Source organism: Amblyomma mixtum, chromosome 3 (assembly GCF_055824585.1).
Source record: "Amblyomma mixtum isolate Tamu chromosome 3, ASM5582458v1, whole genome shotgun sequence".
Classification (NCBI taxonomy): Eukaryota; Metazoa; Arthropoda; class Arachnida; order Ixodida; family Ixodidae; genus Amblyomma; species Amblyomma mixtum.
In genome coordinates this window covers 260,997,265-261,013,124 of record NC_143014.1, presented here as the reverse complement: position 1 = coordinate 261,013,124, position 15,860 = coordinate 260,997,265, and the positions used below count along the sequence as shown (strand labels likewise).

The window sequence follows — 15,860 nt, the reverse complement described above, 5'->3', positions numbered from 1 at the left end:
AACTAAGCACCCCACAACAGCCTTTTGTTTCAGAATACTTATGAGGAGTTTTAGAAGACCTGCGATCCCTATGGTCGAAAACTGCTATACCCTGGCACTTGTCAGGCTCCATCTCTGGAATATGTGAATAGAAAAATTTCTTTAAAAGACTAAGCAGCAGAGTTGCAGCTGTCACAATCAAGCAACTTTGCCATCCTTTTCTCTGCCATACCATCTTCGAGTCTCTCTCCCCCCCATATGGGTGATAATCCTTCCCAAGTGAAATTTCTTTCACTGCTTTTATGGGGAAGCACAGATTGGCACGTCATCATCATGGCCCTCCATCACCAATTTGCTGCAACACCAAGTTGTTTTTGTATTAGAACACAACCTTGTTCAAACTGATATGAACCAGTATTTTTATACCTAGTAACAGTTGATACCAACCACATGGGATACGAGTATGTTGCTTGTTGCATGTGAATACATTTAAGCAACAAAATTATGTTCTTAGAGCTGTACAGTGTGCAGAAAGCAGAAGAGGCAAAGCTTGTAAGATGACTGAAACAATTCTTACCATCAACAAGCGTTTCTTTTTGAAGGCACCAAGAACAGCCACAGTATCCGTTGTATTGCTTAGCATTCAGCAGTGAAGCAAGAGCTGGCGAGTCAACACAAAAGCACAACACATTCACTGTTGACTGCACAACTTTGCTGGCAAATGACCACGTGAAGCTGCCCATAGTGTGGAATTTCTCAACAAATGTCTCAAGTAGAGGCGAGTAGGTGGGTGACCTTTGGCAAACCAAATGGCGCCGATGAGGATGTTCTTCCAACGATAGGGAAGAGGGAGCTCATTAAGCGCTACTTGAATTGGCCAGACTGACCCTTTGCTCGAATTAAATACTGGCGATCCATCGCTGTTAGCGGTAACAGTCAGGTCACTCCAATTCATGTTCCTTTCACAGCGGACCTTTCTGTACAGTTGGCCATCTGTGATATCCTTATAAGCTCCCTGATGAGTTTCAGCTGTCAGTTTCTGGAGGTTTGCGCCAACTATATCCCCAAACTTCTTTAAGAGACACTGTAGCTGATGCTTGAGGTCGACAGTTATGAAAAAGCTTCCTTTTTTTCACCAGCTGTGCCACATTCATTGTGGCTGCACAATTAGTGCAGTGCTGGAAATCTAGGCCGCAGCTTGATGTCAGGCACTCACACGTTGGGCAGTATGTATGGACTTCCACCATCCTTGATTTGTGCAAATCCCATAACTTCCTAAAGCCATATTTTGTCGATGGGAAGACGTTCTAGCCAAGAAATGCATTCAACAGCTTCAACAAGCTGTCCACTTGTGTCCAAGGAAGGCCAGCAGCAACAACAAATGTTAATAATGTTAATACAAGCAGCATCGCCTGCAGGTGGGTAGTGTTCTGTGTGGAAGTCTCGACTCGGAGTTCACTCTGATAAATTCCGACAAGTCTTCATCGGGGTCCTCTAGCACATGGTTGTCAAGCCCATTGGTGTCCTCATCAAGCCTTGGCAGTTGTGCATCAGAAATGCTGTCATCAAGATGCAGGGTTGAAGGCTCATCATCCAAGTTGGGATGACTTGTAGAGGCGTTGTCATGCACCTCATCTTCAGCTTGCTACAAAAAACATTGGAAAGGCTACATCAGCAACAGAAGAAAAAAACATCAGTATCGAAGTGAATGACTGCAACCTGTTCATGTATACCCCGAGTTGGTATCATTCCGCATGAACATCATTCCGATTCCCTTCACATTTTAATATTTTCATCACAGGTTTATGTTTTTTTCTTTATAATGATCCATAAGAGATAGTATACATGGACCACCATGTGACATTGACCTACAATCACTAAATAATTTATAATCGAATTTCGTATCTCACCTGTTTCAGCTTCAACAGTCAAGTAATGGCTACAACGTGAAAGGTCAGTATAAGTCACGTGAGACACAAATAAAAAGTGCAACATAATCACTGCTTCGTAATTTTAATTCACTGTGATGCTAAAGACAGCTTGCCGCAAGAGCTGGAATGGCAATGGGTTTGGTGCATGGCTCATAGGAGTTGTGGCGTCCTAAAGCGACCCCGGCTATGAGGGATCCCAAAGTGGAGGGCTCCGGATAATTTCACCCACACCTGGGGTTCTCGAATGCGTACTGACATCGCGCAACACATGAGACTCTAGCATTTCAACTCCACTGAAATGTGATCATAGTGGCTGGGACTGAACCCCCGCTTTTCAAGTCAACAGTCGAGAACCATAACAACTGAGCCACCACAGCAGCAGAATCGCAATGAGTGAAGCAGCAGCGATTATATTGCAGCTGTCTTCATGCCTCATGTGACCTATACTGACCTGACATCGTAGCCGTCACACTGCTTTTGTAACAGAAGCCGAATCAGGTGAGAGATGAAATTTGATTATTATTTGGCAGCTGTAGCCAGATACCTCATGGTGTTCCATGTATAGTAATGTCTAACGCACCATTACAAGCAAGAAAACATAGGCAACCAAAATTTGGTATCTACACTCCTTTAAATTTTATATGGAAAAGTGTTAAAAAGGTAGGACCAAGAGTGAAAGTGCTACAAGCCGCCTTACAGTTCAGGATTGCCAGTTTCGTTGAGTATGATTTCACAACAGTCACACCAGGCAGACAACAACAAGAGATGCTAATATTTTTAAAAAGAGAGTTGCTCAACAGCGGCATGAGCCCATGCATAGAACAAGCATTAGCACAACTGAGTGGGCAGGAAACATAGGCAAATAAAATAATACATTTTCTCATAATACCGCATCTGCCTGGTTCACAGGCAGCTAGCATTAAACTATCAAAAGGGCACACAAGAAACCAAACATGCATTTTCGGGCTCAACTGCCAAGCACCTAAACACATAGTCACCACAGCAAGTCTACGTGCACATAGCTATGTGGCTTCACTTGAATTCAAGAATTGCCTCTGAACACCTCAACATTTACACGAAAATTTAGATTCATTCTGGGGCAAAGGGCAGTAGGGTAGTACATCAGTGTGTGTGTGTGTGTGTGCGTGTGCGTGTGTGTGTGTGTGTGTGTGTGTGTGTGTGTGTGTATAAGGGGGGGAGGGCAAACCACTTGAACTGTGTACTGCTTGGAGATTTTTTTTTTCTTCGGAAAATTGGGATAAGCAAAGTTTTCCTATGCAAAATTTCAGGCCTGTGGAGGGGGATAGATTGTCCCCTTTCAATGGGTGAGGTGCGTTTCCAGAGTCAGCGCAGAGGCTCATGGAAAAGTCGTCTGCTACAGCTACTTCCGGTTCCAAATTTCTCCCCCTGCTTGTTGCTTCACGGCAGTCGCTGTGTTAATTCGCTTATTACACTAATTTATTTCCACTGCAACGCCGCTGATTGTATTGCATCATCGCAAGACCAACCAGACGTCGACTCTGTTCTGCTTCGTAGCGTGTACTCGCATGAAGTACAACCACAATAATGTAAACGGTCGGATGCTTCCTATGCGTACGCAGTGGGACGTGTTGAGACGCGCTGCGCGCACGGTTGCATGTATGTGCTAGCCCACTGGCAGCTTTTACACACTTTGAGGCAAATACATCAATCGTTTGCTAAACTGTGCAAGCTCAGCCTTCGTTGCCTTCGTGATGCAGCAAAAAAAAACAAATATATAACGACCAACGCGTTAAACTATTTCGCGCACACAGCCGACTGCCGTGCATACACTCGAGAAAACATTCGTACCTTTCGTAATTGTCATTTTCTGCGCTCAGGACGCGTTCATACACAGCACGCGCTGATCTTACGGTGCAATACGCAATGTCGCAGCACAAATAGATTAGCGAATAAACGATGCACGTATACAGGGCATTTGCTATGCAGAAGGCAGTGCATGGGAGAAATTTGTAACCGGAAAAAGCTGACAGACGATTCTTCCATGGTTGTTTGCATTCACTTCGGAAACACGCCTCACCTATTCACCACTGCCTGTTAAATCCGCCCCATCCCTCAAATATGCACTCGCCTCGATTCGGTGCGGGCCCCACGACACGCTAGAAACAGGCTTACTTGCCTCTGCTCATCGATTTTTTATTTTTTTTCGTAGAAGCCCAAGGTACAGCCCAAGGAGTACGGGGAGAAATTGGGGGGTAGCGGGCGTATTTGGAAACGTGCCATGCGCAACGGCTCACCTGTGAAACTTCATTCGACGGTTCCCTTTGCCGCTGGCTCCACACGGTTTGCCGCGGAACTTTCGCTGACGACGCACCGGGCTCAAAATAAGCAAGGTACCGTTTTTTAGGAGGCATGCTGCGATAAAGTGCACGGCCTGCTGGTAAAAGAAAGCCTTCGAACCGAGTACCAAAAAGGCGACACAGATTAACAGACGCACTCAACGAAGGCGAGGCACGAAGGAGCGCACCATGGAAAAATAGACTGCGCTATTGGCGCGCGGTCTCGGCCTCCACAGTTACGTAACCATCACGCCGCCGCTTTGCACCTCTGAACTCTCAAAACAATACCTTTTTTTTCATTAATACAAGCGTAAATGACCGTTTTTCACAGTTCTTCTTTCTTCGCGGTAGATACTGTAAGATCGCGCCTCGTACACGACCTCGCTGGCTCTCCCCTTTGTACTTCCCGCGTGGCTCGCGCAGTGCAGCAACAAATGCGGAAGCAATTACCGGCATGGGGAGGACGCCACTTTGGAACGCAGCCGTGACGCCTCGGGCAGAGGGCGCGCGTGCGGCGTGGCCTTGCCGTCCCGAAAGGGGTGGTCGCCCTCCCACCGCGACTGATCAAAGGACTGATCCGCTGACTGATAGCGTTGTAGCCATGCGGGGAGGTAAACAAAGGTCTACCGGTTGGACGCAGCACGCCAGGGTGGCCGCCCTGAGGCAGTTAGGCACGTGCATGCACTTAAGATGAAAAGTGCGTTCTTGGGGGAAGGCGAGGGTGTTGCGTGGAGAGCGTTTTACGAATGTTTTCTTGATTTGTTTATTTATTTATTCGAGCCCTGGTTTCGAGGCTATGCCCAACCCACAGGGCCGTGGCTACTGCGAAATTAAGTAGCGATTGGTTGATCAAAGACTGGGGCGGGTCAAGAGAAATGACCGCCCCAGGGCTTTTGTTTATGTACGTAATAAAAACGGAAGGAAAAGCCAGGTATGGCAGTCCTAAACAGGCTCCGTGCTTCGCACGTACGGAAAACTTCTAGGCTCTAACCGAGACCGCCGGTCGATGAGTAAGATTTTCCGAAGTCGTATCTCTGTGTGAGATAAGTCGCAACGAGGCTCCGTGCTTAGCACGTACGGAAAACTTCTAGGCTCTAACCGAGACCGCCGGTCGATGAGTAAGATTTTCCCCGAAGTTGTATCTCTGTGTGAGATAGTATCTCTGTGTGAGATAAGTACCCTCTAAGTTACAGTACTTGAACGTCTGTGTGACTTCACGCTTCTGCAACTGAGTTTGCCTTGTATATACTCTGTAAATATAATTTCCCTTTCGTACCTTCTGCTTCTGGACTCCTGTGCTTCAAAACACCACCGAACAACTCACGTTTGGAGGAGGCTGGACTCCCCCGAAGAAAAGCAAACGAACCTGAAAAAGAAAGAGAATTTACTGGCGCAGTCACGACAGAATTCGGCAATCGTCGACCGTGAGCCGACACTACCATCAAGCCAGCAGCGTCAGGCAACGAGCGTCCGGGAACCCGGGAAGGAGCCGATCTTCAGGTCCAGTCAAGGGAACAAGGTAGTCCAGAGCGCCGACCCTGAGGCGTCCTTCATCCTGCATCTCTGGACGAGGCAGCGGCAACTGAGAGGCAACGGATCCTACTAGCGACACCAGCACGGGTGAGCGGGATTCCTTGCGTACCTCTGAGGTGGTTATGGCTCATGTGTAAACGGGCGTATGGTGTTGACAAGGAGCATGATGGCGAGCTCAGACCGCAGACAGGAAAATGCGAGTGCATTAAAGGGGATGGCTACAGAGGGCTATGATCAGCCAGGCGAAACGTCAGAGGGCGATGATCAGTTAGGCGAAACGTCGCAGCAGGACGCAGCGATATCAGAGCCGATAGCGGGAGAGCTACGAAAGGTAGCTGCAACGCCGGGTTCCGATGCATTGGCAATCCGCCGCATGGAACTGGATTTCGAGCTTGCGCTCGCAAAGCATAAGCTCGAAGTCGAATCTCGAGAGCGCATCGAATTGCAGAAGCTTGGGATAGCGATGACAGGTGGCCGGCAGACCCCCTTGATATCGGAATCAGGGGAACAACGGCGAACGGGCCTCGATCCAATCTCCCAATGCGCCAAAGTCCTAAAGGGACTCAAGTTGCCGGGCGACGCGGACGTACCGCTTTGGTTTGACGAGGTCGAAAGAGTTTTCACGACGTACGATGTGCCGGAAAACAGTCGCGTACACTTGATCATGCCGACGCTGACCGAGCGTGTGCGGTATTTGCTTCGCGGTCTTAAGGACGACGAGTGCAGCGACTACGAGTCAGTGAAGGCGGCCGTATTAAGCGAGCTAAAGCTGACCCCCGTCGAGTACTTGGATCGGTTCGAACGCGCCGCAAAGCGTAAGGAGGAGACTTGGGCCCAATTCGCCTCTCGCGTGAAGACATACTTTCACTATTACCTTCGGTCGAGGGAGGCAGACACTAAGGAAGATGTGGTGGCTCTCATCGTAGCCGATCGCATGAAAGCTAGCCTGAGCACCGAGGGTCTGGAGTATGTGCGCCTCCGCGAGGGGGAAAAGTGGGCGAAACCGGATGAGTTATCGCAGATGCTTCAGACTTTCGAGCAAGCGAAAGGAAAGGGGCGCGCGGTGCGACCAACGACCGCACACGCGGAGAAAGAAAGGTCCCCATGCCCACCTTCAAGTAGTGACTTCAAACTACAGACACAGTGTTATGTGTGCCGCGCAGAGGGTCACGTCGCTAAACACTGCCCCCGCGCTGCGCAGAACGCGCAGATAAACGATAAACGCGCCCGGGTTCAGAAAGTGGCCGTCGCCAGCGAGGACGCTGCCGAAACCGCTGAGTCGGCCTACTCCCACAGGACTCTGGTTGCAGAAATTAAATCCCCGAGATCGCCAGAAGAAGTGCGCAAATCGAAGCTGCAGCAGGTAGAGATCGAATGCGGCGGAGTACCGACAACGGCGATTATAGACACCGGTAGTGAAATAACGGTAGTCCGAGAAAGCCTTGTGCCAGAAGCGTCTCATGAGCCTTCCGGGAAGATAAAGCTTGTCTCAGCTTTCGGGGAAACAGTAGAAGCGAAGCTGGTTACGCTCGCGATCAGTATGAGGCGGCGCCAAACGCTTGTAGCTCGACCAGAGGCAGTACGTGTCGTGTGCGCAATTACGGGCAAGCTCGCGGAGGGAGTGGACTGCTTGCTCTCGCGAGAAGACTGGGAGCTGCTAGCACAGTGCGAACACGGCAACGAAGCGGTCGCCCGGAGTGAGGCACACATTAAAGCTGGCCCTACCACGGCATCTTTCACCGTTGGCAGCGAAACTTTGGAGCCGGCCTCAACGACAGGCGCGGTTCACGCGAACGATTCGCAGGCAGGCGAGCCGGAGAATAAAGAGTTACCCGTGACATCAGCCGAGCAACATGAAGAAGGTAGTAACGGGTGCCCCGCCGAAGTCCGGCGCTCAACGCGTGACGATGAAGACGAGGGCCCAGAGCAGCGCGAGAGCTTCCGTTCGGCACAGCTGTCAGATGAAAGCTTTAAGAAAGCTCGGGCTGATGCAAAAATAGTAGAAAGTGAGCATGCTCATCCCGTGGTGTGCGTTGGTAAAAAGGACGGCTCAGTGCGTATGTGTATAGACTACCGTGCGCTGAACGCGGCTACACGTACTGACGCCTTACCGATTACACCTCCGCAGGAGTTAATTATGAGGGTCGGCAGCGCGAAGTTCATTACTCTCGTAGATTTGAGACGCGCTTATTGGCAGGTACCAGTGGCCGTCGAGAGTCAGCATTTGACAGCCTTCGTAACCCACGAAGGGCAGTACGCTTGGCGCGTCGTGCCATTTGGGTTAAAAAATGCCGCTGCAACATTCCAGCGAATGATGAATACGCTGCTGTCGAGACACCAGAGCTACGCGGCGGCATATCTCGATGATATCGCCATTTTCCCCGCTTCGTGGCAGCAGCACCTGAAGCATTTAAGCATCGTGCTCGGCTTACTACGCGAAGCTAAACTGAAGGTAAGCCCCGAGAAGTGCCAGATCGCACAAGCTCAGATCAAGTACTTGGGTCACGTCGTGGGTGGCGGTACACACGGACCGGACCCCGATAAGCTAGCCGCTGTTCGCTACCTTGCGCCGCCTACTACGAAAAAGCAGCTGCGAAGCCTGCTTGGGCTATGCGGGTACTACCGCGAATACGTAGAGAACTACGCTGAGGTCGCTGCACCGCTCACATCCTTGACGAAGCGAGGCGTGCCAAACGCGATTCCTTGGACTCGGGAAGCGCAGGAAGCTTTTACTCAGCTTAAAACGTCGCTTTGCGAAGCTGCAGCGCTAAATACCCCTAATATGCTCAAGCCATACTGGCTGTTCACGGATGCGTCCGCGATCGCGGCCGGAGCTTGCCTGGCCCAGATGGGAGACTCGGGGAGAGAGGAGCCGGTCGCCTTCGCCAGCCACCGGTTCACTACAAACCAAACCCACTGGTCAACAATCGAGCGCGAGGCATTTGCCATCATTTGGGCGCTCAAGAAATTCGACCATTGGTTGTTCGGAGCACAGGTTAACGTGGTCTCCGACCACAATCCCTTATCCTATCTAACGACGAGCACGCCTCATGGGGCAAAACTGGCAAGGTGGGCGCTGACCTTGCAGCGCTACAATGTCGTTGTGACACACAGGAAAGGCACCTGCAACGGCAACGCCGACGCGTTGTCTCGCGTCCCTAGCACGAGCTGGGGTAAGGAGCAATGAGCCATGGCCCCTCGGGCTACGTGAATGTTCCCGTTCACCCGCTGCAATTCGTGATGTGATCGGTGATCTGTGGCCAGAACTCTGTGCAAGGATGCTTGCTGCCCCTGACTCTCGTACTGTGACGGATATCGTGTATGCTCTGTGTATAGTCCATGAGTGTTTTTGTGCGGTATCGGCGAGTTGTATCTTTGTGACCCGAGAGCCGTTTTTCAGCATGTCAATTTCTTTCTATGCATATTGTGTTTGTAGACAGCCGCGATCTTTTGTTGATCTTGTCTAAACGAGCGGACTCTCAAGCTCGTTTATCCTCTCAGGGGGGACGTGTAAGATCGCGCCTCGTACACGACCTCGCTGGCTCTCCCCTTTGTACTTCCCGCGTGGCTCGCGCAGTGCAGCAACAAATGCGGAAGCAATTACCGGCATGGGGAGGACGCCACTTTGGAACGCAGCCGTGACGCCTCGGGCAGAGGGCGCGCGTGCGGCGTGGCCTTGCCGTCCCGAAAGGGGTGGTCGCCCTCCCACCGCGACTGATCAAAGGACTGATCCGCTGACTGATAGCGTTGTAGCCATGCGGGGAGGTAAACAAAGGTCTACCGGTTGGACGCAGCACGCCAGGGTGGCCGCCCTGAGGCAGTTAGGCACGTGCATGCACTTAAGATGAAAAGTGCGTTCTTGGGGGAAGGCGAGGGTGTTGCGTGGAGAGCGTTTTACGAATGTTTTCTTGATTTGTTTATTTATTTATTCGAGCCCTGGTTTCGAGGCTATGCCCAACCCACAGGGCCGTGGCTACTGCGAAATTAAGTAGCGATTGGTTGATCAAAGACTGGGGCGGGTCAAGAGAAATGACCGCCCCAGGGCTTTTGTTTATGTACGTAATAAAAACGGAAGGAAAAGCCAGGTATGGCAGTCCTAAACAGGCTCCGTGCTTCGCACGTACGGAAAACTTCTAGGCTCTAACCGAGACCGCCGGTCGATGAGTAAGATTTTCCGAAGTCGTATCTCTGTGTGAGATAAGTCGCAACGAGGCTCCGTGCTTAGCACGTACGGAAAACTTCTAGGCTCTAACCGAGACCGCCGGTCGATGAGTAAGATTTTCCCCGAAGTTGTATCTCTGTGTGAGATAGTATCTCTGTGTGAGATAAGTACCCTCTAAGTTACAGTACTTGAACGTCTGTGTGACTTCACGCTTCTGCAACTGAGTTTGCCTTGTATATACTCTGTAAATATAATTTCCCTTTCGTACCTTCTGCTTCTGGACTCCTGTGCTTCAAAACACCACCGAACAACTCACGTTTGGAGGAGGCTGGACTCCCCCGAAGAAAAGCAAACGAACCTGAAAAAGAAAGAGAATTTACTGGCGCAGTCACGACAGAATTCGGCAATCGTCGACCGTGAGCCGACACTACCATCAAGCCAGCAGCGTCAGGCAACGAGCGTCCGGGAACCCGGGAAGGAGCCGATCTTCAGGTCCAGTCAAGGGAACAAGGTAGTCCAGAGCGCCGACCCTGAGGCGTCCTTCATCCTGCATCTCTGGACGAGGCAGCGGCAACTGAGAGGCAACGGATCCTACTAGCGACACCAGCACGGGTGAGCGGGATTCCTTGCGTACCTCTGAGGTGGTTATGGCTCATGTGTAAACGGGCGTATGGTGTTGACAAGGAGCATGATGGCGAGCTCAGACCGCAGACAGGAAAATGCGAGTGCATTAAAGGGGATGGCTACAGAGGGCTATGATCAGCCAGGCGAAACGTCAGAGGGCGATGATCAGTTAGGCGAAACGTCGCAGCAGGACGCAGCGATATCAGAGCCGATAGCGGGAGAGCTACGAAAGGTAGCTGCAACGCCGGGTTCCGATGCATTGGCAATCCGCCGCATGGAACTGGATTTCGAGCTTGCGCTCGCAAAGCATAAGCTCGAAGTCGAATCTCGAGAGCGCATCGAATTGCAGAAGCTTGGGATAGCGATGACAGGTGGCCGGCAGACCCCCTTGATATCGGAATCAGGGGAACAACGGCGAACGGGCCTCGATCCAATCTCCCAATGCGCCAAAGTCCTAAAGGGACTCAAGTTGCCGGGCGACGCGGACGTACCGCTTTGGTTTGACGAGGTCGAAAGAGTTTTCACGACGTACGATGTGCCGGAAAACAGTCGCGTACACTTGATCATGCCGACGCTGACCGAGCGTGTGCGGTATTTGCTTCGCGGTCTTAAGGACGACGAGTGCAGCGACTACGAGTCAGTGAAGGCGGCCGTATTAAGCGAGCTAAAGCTGACCCCCGTCGAGTACTTGGATCGGTTCGAACGCGCCGCAAAGCGTAAGGAGGAGACTTGGGCCCAATTCGCCTCTCGCGTGAAGACATACTTTCACTATTACCTTCGGTCGAGGGAGGCAGACACTAAGGAAGATGTGGTGGCTCTCATCGTAGCCGATCGCATGAAAGCTAGCCTGAGCACCGAGGGTCTGGAGTATGTGCGCCTCCGCGAGGGGGAAAAGTGGGCGAAACCGGATGAGTTATCGCAGATGCTTCAGACTTTCGAGCAAGCGAAAGGAAAGGGGCGCGCGGTGCGACCAACGACCGCACACGCGGAGAAAGAAAGGTCCCCATGCCCACCTTCAAGTAGTGACTTCAAACTACAGACACAGTGTTATGTGTGCCGCGCAGAGGGTCACGTCGCTAAACACTGCCCCCGCGCTGCGCAGAACGCGCAGATAAACGATAAACGCGCCCGGGTTCAGAAAGTGGCCGTCGCCAGCGAGGACGCTGCCGAAACCGCTGAGTCGGCCTACTCCCACAGGACTCTGGTTGCAGAAATTAAATCCCCGAGATCGCCAGAAGAAGTGCGCAAATCGAAGCTGCAGCAGGTAGAGATCGAATGCGGCGGAGTACCGACAACGGCGATTATAGACACCGGTAGTGAAATAACGGTAGTCCGAGAAAGCCTTGTGCCAGAAGCGTCTCATGAGCCTTCCGGGAAGATAAAGCTTGTCTCAGCTTTCGGGGAAACAGTAGAAGCGAAGCTGGTTACGCTCGCGATCAGTATGAGGCGGCGCCAAACGCTTGTAGCTCGACCAGAGGCAGTACGTGTCGTGTGCGCAATTACGGGCAAGCTCGCGGAGGGAGTGGACTGCTTGCTCTCGCGAGAAGACTGGGAGCTGCTAGCACAGTGCGAACACGGCAACGAAGCGGTCGCCCGGAGTGAGGCACACATTAAAGCTGGCCCTACCACGGCATCTTTCACCGTTGGCAGCGAAACTTTGGAGCCGGCCTCAACGACAGGCGCGGTTCACGCGAACGATTCGCAGGCAGGCGAGCCGGAGAATAAAGAGTTACCCGTGACATCAGCCGAGCAACATGAAGAAGGTAGTAACGGGTGCCCCGCCGAAGTCCGGCGCTCAACGCGTGACGATGAAGACGAGGGCCCAGAGCAGCGCGAGAGCTTCCGTTCGGCACAGCTGTCAGATGAAAGCTTTAAGAAAGCTCGGGCTGATGCAAAAATAGTAGAAAGTGAGCATGCTCATCCCGTGGTGTGCGTTGGTAAAAAGGACGGCTCAGTGCGTATGTGTATAGACTACCGTGCGCTGAACGCGGCTACACGTACTGACGCCTTACCGATTACACCTCCGCAGGAGTTAATTATGAGGGTCGGCAGCGCGAAGTTCATTACTCTCGTAGATTTGAGACGCGCTTATTGGCAGGTACCAGTGGCCGTCGAGAGTCAGCATTTGACAGCCTTCGTAACCCACGAAGGGCAGTACGCTTGGCGCGTCGTGCCATTTGGGTTAAAAAATGCCGCTGCAACATTCCAGCGAATGATGAATACGCTGCTGTCGAGACACCAGAGCTACGCGGCGGCATATCTCGATGATATCGCCATTTTCCCCGCTTCGTGGCAGCAGCACCTGAAGCATTTAAGCATCGTGCTCGGCTTACTACGCGAAGCTAAACTGAAGGTAAGCCCCGAGAAGTGCCAGATCGCACAAGCTCAGATCAAGTACTTGGGTCACGTCGTGGGTGGCGGTACACACGGACCGGACCCCGATAAGCTAGCCGCTGTTCGCTACCTTGCGCCGCCTACTACGAAAAAGCAGCTGCGAAGCCTGCTTGGGCTATGCGGGTACTACCGCGAATACGTAGAGAACTACGCTGAGGTCGCTGCACCGCTCACATCCTTGACGAAGCGAGGCGTGCCAAACGCGATTCCTTGGACTCGGGAAGCGCAGGAAGCTTTTACTCAGCTTAAAACGTCGCTTTGCGAAGCTGCAGCGCTAAATACCCCTAATATGCTCAAGCCATACTGGCTGTTCACGGATGCGTCCGCGATCGCGGCCGGAGCTTGCCTGGCCCAGATGGGAGACTCGGGGAGAGAGGAGCCGGTCGCCTTCGCCAGCCACCGGTTCACTACAAACCAAACCCACTGGTCAACAATCGAGCGCGAGGCATTTGCCATCATTTGGGCGCTCAAGAAATTCGACCATTGGTTGTTCGGAGCACAGGTTAACGTGGTCTCCGACCACAATCCCTTATCCTATCTAACGACGAGCACGCCTCATGGGGCAAAACTGGCAAGGTGGGCGCTGACCTTGCAGCGCTACAATGTCGTTGTGACACACAGGAAAGGCACCTGCAACGGCAACGCCGACGCGTTGTCTCGCGTCCCTAGCACGAGCTGGGGTAAGGAGCAATGAGCCATGGCCCCTCGGGCTACGTGAATGTTCCCGTTCACCCGCTGCAATTCGTGATGTGATCGGTGATCTGTGGCCAGAACTCTGTGCAAGGATGCTTGCTGCCCCTGACTCTCGTACTGTGACGGATATCGTGTATGCTCTGTGTATAGTCCATGAGTGTTTTTGTGCGGTATCGGCGAGTTGTATCTTTGTGACCCGAGAGCCGTTTTTCAGCATGTCAATTTCTTTCTATGCATATTGTGTTTGTAGACAGCCGCGATCTTTTGTTGATCTTGTCTAAACGAGCGGACTCTCAAGCTCGTTTATCCTCTCAGGGGGGACGTGTAAGATCGCGCCTCGTACACGACCTCGCTGGCTCTCCCCTTTGTACTTCCCGCGTGGCTCGCGCAGTGCAGCAACAAATGCGGAAGCAATTACCGGCATGGGGAGGACGCCACTTTGGAACGCAGCCGTGACGCCTCGGGCAGAGGGCGCGCGTGCGGCGTGGCCTTGCCGTCCCGAAAGGGGTGGTCGCCCTCCCACCGCGACTGATCAAAGGACTGATCCGCTGACTGATAGCGTTGTAGCCATGCGGGGAGGTAAACAAAGGTCTACCGGTTGGACGCAGCACGCCAGGGTGGCCGCCCTGAGGCAGTTAGGCACGTGCATGCACTTAAGATGAAAAGTGCGTTCTTGGGGGAAGGCGAGTGTGTTGCGTGGAGAGCGTTTTACGAATGTTTTCTTGATTTGTTTATTTATTTATTCGAGCCCTGGTTTCGAGGCTATGCCCAACCCACAGGGCCGTGGCTACTGCGAAATTAAGTAGCGATTGGTTGATCAAAGACTGGGGCGGGTCAAGAGAAATGACCGCCCCAGGGCTTTTGTTTATGTACGTAATAAAAACGGAAGGAAAAGCCAGGTATGGCAGTCCTAAACAGGCTCCGTGCTTCGCACGTACGGAAAACTTCTAGGCTCTAACCGAGACCGCCGGTCGATGAGTAAGATTTTCCGAAGTCGTATCTCTGTGTGAGATAAGTCGCAACGAGGCTCCGTGCTTAGCACGTACGGAAAACTTCTAGGCTCTAACCGAGACCGCCGGTCGATGAGTAAGATTTTCCCCGAAGTTGTATCTCTGTGTGAGATAGTATCTCTGTGTGAGATAAGTACCCTCTAAGTTACAGTACTTGAACGTCTGTGTGACTTCACGCTTCTGCAACTGAGTTTGCCTTGTATATACTCTGTAAATATAATTTCCCTTTCGTACCTTCTGCTTCTGGACTCCTGTGCTTCAAAACACCACCGAACAACTCACGTTTGGAGGAGGCTGGACTCCCCCGAAGAAAAGCAAACGAACCTGAAGAAAGAAAGAGAATTTACTGATACTGTAGATCTGTGAGCAGGGAAATGTTTTGTCATGTTGTTTCGGTTTCGGTTTTTAACAGCCGAACGATGACTGTACCGTCAAAGTGGCTTACAGGTCAAGAAGCGCGAGACATGAAAAGAACTACAATATAATCTCTGCTTCTACATTCGTTGTCATTCCGATTCTTGAAGCAGACTGCATTGTAGCGAAGTAAAACGACTAATCAACGTATCGCAGTTTTTTCATGTCTCCCGTGACCTGTGAACCATAAGCACAGAGCAGACAACTGACACAAACAGCACATGCACAGAATAGCAATAATTATCAGTATCAGTAAGCGCGATATCTGCACTATGAAGGACCAGCTTTAGGCCCCGCTCTTGCCTTGTTAGCTATAAACACACGTTGGCGTCACAGCCATCGCTATAGGCTGTTGAAACCGAAATAGCACGAGAAAGAAATTTGATTATAATTATTTAGCGCTCGTAAGAGAACACCACGGAATAATCCATGTACAGCAATGTCTTGCGCATCATTACAATCAAGACATTACACACAATTAGATGCATATACTACTGTAACCACCACAGCGGCTTTCCTTTAATTGTAATCAGAGATGTCCATCCCTTTTGCTTCCGCGACCTGTACCATTTATTTTGGCTTCCTTTACTGAGATCTTTGTTTCAGTTGCTGTTAACTGGTAAAAGTGAAGAAATATCATGGGCAGTAAGCGACCACAGAAAGATACACCATTTGAGGGGCCTGTAATTTACGAGCGAGGGCTCATTTCACATGCGTATACTTCTTGGATATTTTTCGCCGAAAAAGTGGAGTTCGGCATGGCCTTCCTACGTAATTTTTTTTATTGGCGGGGGGGGGGGGG

At 51.5% G+C, this 15,860-nt stretch overlaps 3 protein-coding genes across 3 annotated transcripts; 2 read left to right on the top strand and 1 right to left on the bottom strand.

The window, feature by feature from the left end:
• Positions 1 to 1,146: 1,146 nt before the first annotated feature.
• On the bottom strand, positions 1,147 to 4,476 carry LOC149354578 (uncharacterized). Its single transcript, XM_089577525.1, has 2 exons — positions 4,187 to 4,476; positions 1,147 to 1,624 (listed from the first exon to the last, which is right to left on the bottom strand). The coding sequence occupies exons 1-2, from the start codon at positions 4,301 to 4,303 to the stop codon at positions 1,373 to 1,375; spliced, it is 369 nt and encodes a 122-aa protein (XP_089433651.1). The 5' UTR covers positions 4,304 to 4,476; the 3' UTR covers positions 1,147 to 1,372.
• A 1,352-nt stretch (positions 4,477 to 5,828) lies between these two features.
• Positions 5,829 to 8,948, top strand: LOC149354577 (uncharacterized). The gene is made up of 2 exons (XM_089576006.1): positions 5,829 to 7,767; positions 8,527 to 8,948. The coding sequence occupies exons 1-2, from the start codon at positions 5,907 to 5,909 to the stop codon at positions 8,946 to 8,948; spliced, it is 2,283 nt and encodes a 760-aa protein (XP_089432132.1). The 5' UTR covers positions 5,829 to 5,906.
• Positions 8,949 to 10,515: 1,567 nt separating this feature from the next.
• Positions 10,516 to 13,635, top strand: LOC149354576 (uncharacterized). The gene is made up of 2 exons (XM_089576005.1): positions 10,516 to 12,454; positions 13,214 to 13,635. Exons 1-2 carry the CDS (start codon positions 10,594 to 10,596, stop codon positions 13,633 to 13,635), a joined length of 2,283 nt encoding a protein of 760 aa, XP_089432131.1. The 5' UTR covers positions 10,516 to 10,593.
• The last annotated feature ends 2,225 nt before the right edge of the window (positions 13,636 to 15,860 follow it).